At 31.4% G+C, this 11,256-nt stretch overlaps 1 protein-coding gene and 1 non-coding gene across 2 annotated transcripts; one reads left to right on the top strand and one right to left on the bottom strand.

Annotated features, from left to right (window-relative positions):
* The first annotated feature begins 241 nt into the window (after positions 1–241).
* Positions 242–5,567, top strand: LOC110926442 (probable protein phosphatase 2C 52). The gene is made up of 6 exons (XM_022170208.2): positions 242–553; positions 1,954–2,267; positions 2,346–2,678; positions 3,565–3,682; positions 3,776–3,999; positions 4,916–5,567. The coding sequence occupies exons 2-6, from the start codon at positions 2,067–2,069 to the stop codon at positions 5,384–5,386; spliced, it is 1,347 nt and encodes a 448-aa protein (XP_022025900.1). The 5' UTR covers positions 242–553; positions 1,954–2,066; the 3' UTR covers positions 5,387–5,567.
* A 3,044-nt stretch (positions 5,568–8,611) lies between these two features.
* On the bottom strand, positions 8,612–8,683 carry TRNAQ-CUG. The gene has a single exon. It is a non-coding gene; the product is annotated as a tRNA-Gln (tRNA).
* Between the last annotated feature and the right edge of the window lie 2,573 nt (positions 8,684–11,256).

Raw genomic sequence — 11,256 nt, 5'->3', positions numbered from 1 at the left:
TATTTAATATATAAAATTACATTTATTCAACTCATATAATTAACGAGATTTTTAAATATATATTGTTTTATTATTTGATAAATAAAATTGTATTTATTCAACTCGTGTAATAAACAAGATTTTTAAAGATATATATATTTTTATATTATTTGATATATAAAAATATATTTATTCAACCCGTGTAATACACGGGGTTATAACCTAGTAGTATACATTATGGAAACAATTAAATAACTAGAATGGGCTTGCATGACTCATCCCAATCAAGCATCAACTAATGGACCTCACCATAAACAAAACATTCCATTAAACAATTAACCAAGACATTAAATGGTGGCCTCGAAATCATCAAGAATCAATCACTCATGAGAGAGCATGGTTTAACTTAAAATCTTGACTAGACATTAACATCCACTTTCGACCCATCCCATCTCATCCCCTTTATCATCTCGCGTTTGCAATTAATGCAACCGTCCCTTAACCATTTCCCCTATTCTACGTCTCATTATCTTGATCACAGTACTCACACCCCAGATCGTAATCTTCCATAAAGGTACCTCCTTTCTCCCTAAATTTTATCTTTTTGGACTGTTTTTGGGTATTTTGTTGTAATTTCATGTTCATTCTCTTGTTTGTGAAAAGGGGTTTTGCACTTTTACTAACACAAGGTTTGAAGGTTATTGTTTCACTAAATTTGGTTTGTTTTGATGATTTCTGATCAGGGTTTTGTTGGATTAGTGTTTAGTTTTTGTGGGTTTTTGTTATTTTTTGAGTTTGAGCTTGTTTCTGTGAGTTAGGATTTAGAACTGATTAGAACTTAGAAGTGACCTAAATGAGAAAGTTTGATTGCAAAGTGTTGTGTGTTTGGCTGAGGATCTGTTTAATGTTTGGGTTTATTATTGTTTTCTGTTTAATAATCTTGATTTTGCTTATGACTTTTGGCATTTTTGTTCTAGGATATTACATGATCTTGGTGATTTGATTTTTTTTTTTTTTTTAATTTGAGGCATTGCTTTTTCTCTTATTTTTTAAAAGCTAAAAAGTCATTTTGGGTGTGTATATGACTTTGTTTTTTGCTTTTCTTTCTTAAAGTTTGTGGCTTTATCTCAATTTTTCTAAGAGCAATTAGCAGTTCAAACTATTTTACTTGACAATTACTCAATCAGTGTGTGAACCACCAACAGAATCTAAAAAAACCAAGAAAAAAAAAAGATGGGTATGGAATAAAATAGTGGAATTTAACGAAATTTGACTTTACATTAGCTATATCTTTCAAGTTTGACCAATATTACATGTTCATACTAGTTCATGTTCTTTTAGCTGTCTCAATGTGTTTGGACTAATCCGAATTGTTGGCGGAGTTATGATTTTTTTATTCATTTAAATTAGGGATACCAATGACTCAATGGTAATCGCAATTTTTTAACACATACGATCATAAATAGGTACGCCCGCAAACACGATGGTTATTGTGTGGCAGGTATGGTACGGGTTTTGGTAATCGCGGACCCATACCTGCCACACAATAACCATCGAGTTTGCGGGTATACCTGTTTATGATCTTACGTGTTAAAAAATACCCGTTGGGACGCCCATTACCTGTCAGGTTTCGGGGTTGGGTACTTTTGTCCTCCTTATTTTTAATTAAAAAAAGGTACCAAGAATACAACTTTGCTTACCTATGTTTTGGTCATATTGACTATCTCACAGGATTCTTGATTGTATCTTGCCTTATTTTCTTGCCTTTTCTTGTCGTCTTCGGACACCAAGATTAACAGACATAAAAAATGGCAGTTATATTATATTCAAAGATTCTTTCCTATGGACACATGATCTATGCATTATTTAAATATTGTTCACATGCTACATGTCTAGTTTCTTATAAAGAAGTCATTTTTATCTTTGATATGGAGTAAACAATTGACTGAGTTGCTGTTTTCTTGATTCTTTTAGCCGGGTTGACTGTCTTTTCCAAAGCTGTTGACTTCGAACACGTTTGCTGAATCTTTATCTGGATTCACAACATCATTTTGCTTCACGATTGACCCGTTTTTGAGGTAGTTAAAATGGGGGGTTGTGTCTCCACAAATAGTCGGAGTTTTGGCGGGAAGAGAACCAGAAAAACATTTTCTGATCAAGTTACCGCGTTTCAGCACTCGTCGTCGGCACCCAATAGGATATTTGCAAATGGGAAAAGCCGAAGTTCTTGTATATATACTCAACAGGGTCGTAAGGGAATCAACCAAGATGCAATGATCGTATGGGAAGTAAGTTTTTTTTATTTGACTACGGATTCTTATTATTTAATACTTATTAAATGCTCGTTTGATTCGGGATCGTTGTAGGATTTTATGGCTGATGATGTGACATTTTGTGGAGTATTTGATGGGCATGGGCCCCACGGACATCTTGTTGCGCGTAAAGTTCGTGACACGTTACCGGTGAAGTTGTTTTCTTATCTTGATTCCTATGAATCGAAGAAAAACCGGTCTGCTACTTGTATTTGTGGCAATGTGGATTCTGGATTAGATGGGGGTGATGGTGAAGAAGAAAAACCGGAGTTGTTATGGAGAGAAGCTTTTCTTAAATCATATAAAGCCATGGATAAAGAGCTAAAATCGCATCCCAATTTGGATTGCTTTTGTAGTGGTAGCACCGCAGTGACCATTGTTAAACAGGTATGGTTAAATTCCCTTTAAATGAATGCAAATAAATGAATCTTGATGAGGGTAAATTAGGTATTTTGAAAATTGAAATTGTTCTTTTATCTTCCAAACTAAATCTTGGTGGCTAAAAATGTTTGATTAATTACTAGATATGTAAAAATAGGGTAAGGATAGTGTAAAAAGTGCTCAAAGTGTGAGAAGTGTAAGAAGTGTATTATAACACTATATATAATACTATATAACACCATATAAACACCGTATAATAATATGTAACACCATATAATACCATATAACACTATGTAACACTATATATCATTGTATAACAAATATAACACTATAGGTTGTCTGATAGCATGTCTATGATAGATGTATAGTGTTATATTTGTTATATAATGATATATAGTGTTACATAGTGTTATATGGTATTATATGGTGTTACATATTGTTATACGGTGTTTAAATGGTGTTATATAGTATTATATATAGTGTTATAATACACTTCTTACACTTCTCACACTTTGAGCACTTTTTACAGGATCCTCTACCTGTAAAAATAATCCTTAAACAATTATTTGCCTTCCCTTTTAAGCTAGAAGCTTGATGTCCACCTGATCTCATCGGTTAGCAGGGTATTGGTGGAGTCCTCTGAGTTTTTCGATAACAGGTTTCCCAAGGTTAAAAAAAAATAATAATAAATAAATGCTTGATGGCTTTGTATGTTGATTATTTGTTGAGTATCTGAAAGATCATTTAATAATGAAAAATAAATGAATCTTGGATTCTTGATAATAATGGGAAATTAGTAAATAGGTAATTTAAACATCATTTTTAAGGTTTTTCTTCCAAGCTAAAATTGGTTTATTATTTATTGAATATCTGATGAAAAACTTAATTTAAGGGATCAAATCTTTTCGTGGGGAGCATTGGAGATTCGCGTGCCATCATGGCATCTAAAGACATAAATGATTCACTCGTAGCAGTTCAGTTGACCATTGACTTAAAGCCGGATCTACCAAGTATGAGAAACCAACTACCCACCCCCCCCCCCTCGTAATTTTCGCCATTACTTCTTGTCTTCTGGATTGTGCTAATTTGTTTTTGTGTAATAGGAGAAGCTGAAAGGATTAAAAAATGCAGAGGTCGAGTCTTTGCATTACAAGATGAACCCGAGGTACATAGGGTCTGGCTACCGTTTGATGATGCCCCGGGCCTAGCAATGGCACGGGCTTTTGGAGATTTTTGTTTGAAGGAGTATGGAGTGATCTCGATTCCTGAAGTCTCTCACCGGATTCTCACCGAAAGAGATCAATTTATCGTTCTTGCTTCTGATGGGGTATGCATGCATGTTTCTTTTCTTTTTTTGTTGTTACTATTATTATAAATTACAAAAATCATCCTTTATGTATGTTACTTATTGCAAACTGTCTCCTTTATCTTCAATAATTACAGAAAACGTACTCGATGTTTGCAAACCCTTGCAAGCTATGTCCTTTAGCCCTAACTCAGTTAAATTTTATGGTTAAATCTGACCAAATGGACCCCACGTGAGGGTATTTTGGTCATTTTACTCTCATGTGGGGTTCATTTTGTCAGATTTATCCACAAAAATACCCTCATGTGGGGTCCATTTGGTCAGATTTAACCACAAAATTTAACTGAGTTAGGGCTAAAAGACATAACTTGCAAGGGTTTGCAAACATCGAGTACGTTTTCTATAATTATTGAAGATAAAGGAGACAGTTTGCAACAAGTGACATACATAAAGGACGATTTTTGTAATTTACTCTTGCTATTATTATTATTATCTAATTGGTTACTACCATTTTCACCTTGAAAGTAGTAAGAGTTTCATGCTATAGCGTTATTAGAGGCGACACTTTTGAAACATTTACTTTCATCTCTGATGGGTAAAACGGGTGTCATTAAAAAGTTAGCTAACATTGAAAAGGGTCAAACATGCCAAGTCCCCCAAGGGTATTTTTATTGCATAAAACGTTCTAAATCAAACAAGTTAGGTAACAATGACATGGGGTTTGACCGTGAGTTTTTCCTAACGGGTTCTCATGATTACGAAAGAATATGAAGAAACTTGTTTGGATTCACTTAATCCAAAAATTTCTTACAAAAATATTTATTTTTTTCTTTGTGTTTTAGTCAAGCCTTAACCCCTTGAAGTCTAGACCAATAATTTCCTTTCAAAATCATTAATTTTTTGTGTTTTAACGACCAAACCGATACATGTATTGTAGATTTGGGATGTTTTAAGCAACGAACAAGTGATCGAAATCGTGTCATCAGCTCCAACTCGGGCATCAGCAGCAAGATTACTAGTCGACTCAGCTGCCCGTGAATGGAAATCCAAATACCCGACATCCAAAATGGACGATTGCGCAGTCGTTTGCTTGTTTCTGGATGGTAAAATGGATTCAGAATCAGACAACGAAGAACATGGGTTCTCTTCGACGCTCCAGAGTAATGCAGGCGAATCGGACGACGGCCAGAATCCCGAGCCATATCTGCAGAGAAATGCTACAGTGAGATCATCTGAAGAGCACAGTGGTGGTCTTATAAGAGAGCAAAACGACATAGTTTTGGAGACCAAAGGAGAAACCAGCTTGGGGGTGAGTGAAGATCAGAACTGGTCCGGGTTGGAAGGGGTCACTCGAGTCAACTCACTGGTTCAACTTCCAAGATTTTCAGAGGAGCAACCCAGAACTTAATTTTTTTATTTTTATTTTTATTTTTTGAACGGCATGTTTAGTTTATTAAGTACTATTACTATTATAACCTTTGTGTTTATATAATGATTAAAGGTCAAATATTGTGTTTCTTAGGAAAAAGAATTATCTTCTTGTTTCCTTAAATACAATACATGATCTGGTAATTGTTTGTTGCAACAAACTTCTTTTTTCTATAATAAATGTTAGATATGTGGCAATCATGTCTAAACTTGGGATGCAAATTGTCTGGTTTAGGTTGGTAGTTATGCTAAAAGGTTGTTTGTATTAAATTAACTCAGAATTAAATGAACAAATCTAAGTTTAACCATATTTTTAAAGAGTAAATTTTCAAAAATGCACCAGTTTTGCTCCCTCACATACTAGAAACGTGCCACTTAGGGCCGGCTTAACCATTTTGGAGGCCCAAAGCAATACAAAAATTCAAGGCCCTTTTTGTTTTTATTTTCTTTTTTGATTCGAACTTTCCGTTTTTATTTGACATCGAAATTACTAAGAATAAACTTATATATGAAACTTATAAAATATCTAGTGAATTTATAAGCTTAAAGGTATTTAGAGACTTTTAATTTACTTTATTAAAGTCAATTAACCTAAATATGTTTTAACTTATGAGGATCATAGATTTAACCGTACATAAACATTCTCTAATACTTTTAATTTACATTTTAATATTTGTAAAAATAATACAGTAGCTAAATACACAAGAATTTGTTAGTGAAACTAAATAGATGAAAAAAAGAAAGCTTTTAACTAAAATATAATTAATTAAATTTTGAATTGATGACGAAAAAAAATGAATGCTTCTTAGTTACAGACTTCAGTGGCTGGGATTTGAACCCAAAATTTAGAGAAAATGGTTTTTAGGAAGTTAGAACCGACTTAAACGCTAACGAAAATATAGAGAAAATAGTTTTTAAGAAGTTAGGACGGACTTAAACGCTAAAGGGTAATGACTAAGAATTCAAAAAATATGAAAGAAAGTTGTGGCTGTTGGGATTCGAACCCTGGGAAAATCAAACAATTTAACCACCAGACTAGAATTATGTTATCTCCTCCGTTGATTAAAGCAATTTTAATATACACATTTAACCTATATATATTTTTATTAAATGACACCCTATAAAATTTGAGGCCTCAAAACTTTGGTGGCCCAAAGCAATGGGTTTATTTGGATTGGGTTTAAGCCGGCCCTGGTGCCATTTTAGTTTAAAAATTAAAACCCAGTTAAGTCAGACATGTTAAATGAAGGGTATTATTGTCAATTCATAAAATAAGGTGAAAATAAAAGGTATATGCATTGACAATAATACCCTTCATTTAACCTGACTGACTTAACTGAGTTTTAATTTTTGGACTGAAGTGGCACGTTTCAATGCCTGAAATGGCAAAAATGAACAAACCACAAAGACAAAAATGACACTTAACTCTATTTTTAAATTATAGGGTTAATACCTTATACTAAAGTAACAAGTCTAGGTTAAATACATATATGGACAATCAATCCAATCTAAATATAAGAACAAGTGTAGGTTCTTGTTTATGAGATACATTTAGATTTCTACAAGTTTAAAAACTGTTACTAACTTTTTGCTTTAAATAAAAAAAAGGCATTAAATTCGGATCATAACAACCCTTGTAACTACTCGGCTTCAATTTATAACGAGTTAGGAAGTTAAAAAAAACATAATATTCAGATCATAACACCCCTCAGAATCTCAGATGCTAAATTTATACAATTACATAAAGTTTTATGTTCATCTACAAAAAGTAAAAACAATAAAATTAAAATGTATCTTTAGAATGAAAGCACTCCGGTTTCATTTACAACTCATAATCTTCCTAAACCAATAAATAAAAATCTTTTTGGATACGTGTCACTTTCTGGTACATTCTTAACTTATTTTCTTATTTATCTCTCATGTTAAATAATAAAAATAATTTTAAACAAAAATTAGATAAGAATAAATATTTGTTTTTCTATAAATAATTTTAAACAATAAATTTGGATAAGGATAAATATTTGTTTTTATTATGATTATATTAAATAATAATAATAATTTTAACCAAAAAGTTAGATAAGAATAAATATTTGTTTTTCTATAAATAATTTTAAATAAAAAATTAGATGAGGATAAACATTTGTTTTTTTATTATGAGTAGATAGATATATATACTTTGGGATTCAATGATTGAAATTATGGTAAATTAAGAATCAAATGTTCCCGTTTGATATATACTTAATTAATAATTGTATTATTGTTTTGTTTCACTAGAATTAAATAATTATTCTAGGTCGGGGCATATGGTTCTATCAAATTGTAAGTGTTTTAGACGCATCACTATAATGGTTTGGACTCACCATTATAGTCGCACAATTCTTTCAAATGTCAAATTTAGACAGCTTAGTTTCATTTTTGTAATGTTAGGCATACTGTTATAATTGGTTTAAACTCATCATTTATCGCACATTGCATTCAGACGAGTGTTTTATGAATGAAATAAACAACTAAGCATGAATGTGCATAAACTAACTAAAATAATTGTATCTCATAATTTGAACGTATCATAAAAACGGGATTCAACCCCATGTAATACATGTGTTTTTAACCTAATAATAAAAAACAAAGTAAAATGTTATAATAAATAAATAGTACATCCAAGTTCATTTTTAAAAGATAAATCTTGACGATACGACATTATATTTTTATTTAACACGTTCATTGTTCAGTATACAAGTTTATTAAAGATATTTTTTATTATTTATTATTTAAAATTACATTTATGCAAAATAAAAAAACAAAGTAATATGTTATAATAAGTAAATAGTATATCAAAGTTCATTTTCAAAAGAGAAATTTGACGACTGTATGTGTTAACATATGACATTATATTATATTTTTTTAAATACGTGCAATATATGAGTTTTTTTAAATATATATATTTTTTTATTATTTATTATATAAAATTACATTTATGCAACCCGTATAATATACGAGGTTCTAACCTAGTCATTTAAATATACTCAAACCTTATATTAGCAAAGTTAACAACTGACAAACCTAAAGCGAAAAGTTGAAAAGAAAAGTTAAAAATTTAAATATACTCAAACCTTATATTAGAAAAGTTAACAACTGACAAACCTAAAGCGAAAAGTTGAAAAGAAAAGTTAAAAATTACTGACAAAATAAAAATAAAAAAAAAATCAGGTCCTACCGAGATTTGAACTCGGGTTACTGGATTCAGAGTCCAATGTCCTAACCACTAGACCATAGGACCACTTGTTATTTTCACTTGAAGTTATATCTATTTATATAGTATTTGAAACCCATAATACAAAACCTTGCTGACGCAACTTGTTCACCGTATTAACTCCCAATTTCGTCTCCTATATTCTCAACTAGGTTATAACCCCGTATATTACACGGGTTGCATAAATAAAATTTTATATATTAAATAATAAAACAATATATCTTTAAAAACCTCATTTACTGCACGGGTTGAATAAATATCATTTTTAAATATTAAGTAATAAAAAGTTATATCTATAAGAACCATATTGTACGGGTTGAATAAATGTAATTTTATATACCAAATAATAAAAAAAAAGTTATATCTTTAAAACCACATGTATTACACGGGTTGAATAAATGTAATATTGTTTACCAAATAATAAAAAAGTTATATCTTTAAAATCTCTCGTGTATTACATGGCTTGAATAAATATGATTTTATATACCAAATAAAGAAAATTATATTTAAAAGTACTAATGGACGGTACGCGACATATATGGTGATTGAGGAGATGATTATTGAAAAGAAGATACAGTGATCAAACATGTTGTTCAAGAAACAAATAAGCAGCCATTTGAGTGACAAAATATAAATTGTATTTAAAAATCCGTAATAAATCTAATTTTATATATAAAGTAATATTGAAAGTTACATACAATTTGTTAAAAATTATGTAATAAAATCGATATAATATTTTTTTAATAATGAAAATAAAAATAAATAATATACTAATACAAAGTTTGGTTTTGGTGATAAATAATTTGGTTATTTATAAAGATCTTAAATTAATAATATGAGTTATCTATAATTAATTAGAAGAAATTAAACTAAATAATAATTATCCATAACATATTAAACTAAATAATATTTAGTATGATGGTTATCTATAATTAATTAGAAAAGATTAAACTAAAATAATAATTATTCATAAAACATAGCTTAGTATGATGACAAGTGTCCATCAAATGGTTTCTTTTATTATATAGTAAGATTCGGAATTCGGAAACAACATGAATTGGCCTTTCGGCTCATCTTCAAAAATTTTATTTATAATAATTAGTCTGGTTAAGTTGGTGTTTATTGAGATTGTTGGACAGGTTATCGAGGTTAAGGATACCATGTTTGTGACAGCGTCACTTGATATCGTAACTAGGGGTGCAAATAAGTTGAGGACGAGTTTATCTAAACCCGAACTCGGTTTGTTATTTATATAGATATCGAGTTTGACTCATTTATTTTTTTAAGAGTCCACGTCAGTTTACAACCCATTGGTAAAACCCCAAAACCACTGTTTGGCGACTTAAAGAAACCTTTAGACATCTACATCCATGTCATTTCAGATTTCTACACTTTATATCCTTCTGTCAGTTGACCGGTACAAAGACTATTTTTCCCTTTTTTCTGTGTTTTAAATGTATTCTCATTATACCCCTTGTTTTACCAAAAAATATTTTCCTTCTAAATTCAAATCCGTATAACCATACGAACACCCGAAAAATATAGATACGAACCCGTATAAACATGCGAACCCTTAGACAATATATATATGAACTCGTATAACCATACGAACATCCGAAATATATATATATATATACACACACGAACCCGTATAACCATACTAGCACCCGAACAATATATATATGAACCCATATAACCATACGAACCCGAACACCATATCGGTTTGTATATATATTGTTCGGGTGATTATACGGATTCGTATATATATTGTTCGGGTGTTCATATGGCTATACGGGTTATGTATATATATATTTTTCGGGTGTTCGTGTAACACCCCAAAAATATCAAATTATATAAATGTATAGAGTTAAATGCTTGGTTGGTCCCTGTGGTTTTCAAAAGTTACAGACTTGGTCCTAGTGGTTTACTAATTACACGCGTGGTCCCAAAACTTGTCAAAAATGACCTCGGTTGGTCCCCAGCGCTAACATCAGTTAAATTTCTCAGCTAAGTCCATGTTAAATGACCAACATACCCTTGCTTATTAACAAAACCCACTACATCATCTTCATCACCATCATCATCTTCTAGAAACTGTTCATTCGGGGGAATCCAAGCCAGTGGTCCAACAAAGCTAGTATGCCCAAGTAGTATCTTTGAGGAAGTGTAAGCAGTGTTAGTTTTATCCAAAGACCAGAACCTGATGGTTCGGTCTCTTGATGAAGTTGCTATTCCATCATTCTCACAAACACATATACCACGAACGTCATCTTCATGACCTCGAAGCTGGCAGCGCAATCGGTACTCAACGAAGTCGATGTCCATAGCCATGGCAGATGAGATAGATATAGAGAGAGAATGTGTTAGGGTTTGTGGATGGATGAAGCAATCGGATTAACCGTTGTCTCCGGTGAGATGGGCCGTTTATAGGTTTGTAAGTTCTAAGATCGCTTGTTCCCCAAGTTGTGCTTCTTGTGTGATATGTAACAGAGCACAATCTAAGATGGGTTCTTCTTCAATTTTCTTAAATTTTGTTTTTTGATATTGGGGTCAGTCAATTGTTCTTAAAGTTATGTTCTTTGTGAAGAATAAATACGATT

The sequence above is a fragment of the Helianthus annuus genome, chromosome 17 (genome assembly GCF_002127325.2).
Source record: "Helianthus annuus cultivar XRQ/B chromosome 17, HanXRQr2.0-SUNRISE, whole genome shotgun sequence".
NCBI lineage: Eukaryota > Viridiplantae > Streptophyta > Magnoliopsida > Asterales > Asteraceae > Helianthus > Helianthus annuus.
The sequence above is the reverse complement of the archived record's forward strand: the minus strand, read 5'-3'. Positions and strand labels throughout refer to the sequence as shown.

What these genes read in the sequence shown, in the direction of transcription:
- LOC110926442 (XM_022170208.2), top strand. Translation starts at nt 2,067, where the DNA reads ATGGGGGGTTGTGTCTCCACAAATAGTCGGAGTTTTGGCGGGAAGAGA. An exon ending in ATGCAATGATCGTATGGGAA is followed by an intron (nt 2,268 to 2,345) that starts GTAAGTTTTTTT and finishes GGATCGTTGTAG; the next exon opens with GATTTTATGGCTGATGATGT. An exon ending in TCGTTCTTGCTTCTGATGGG is followed by an intron (nt 4,000 to 4,915) that starts GTATGCATGCAT and finishes CATGTATTGTAG; the next exon opens with ATTTGGGATGTTTTAAGCAA.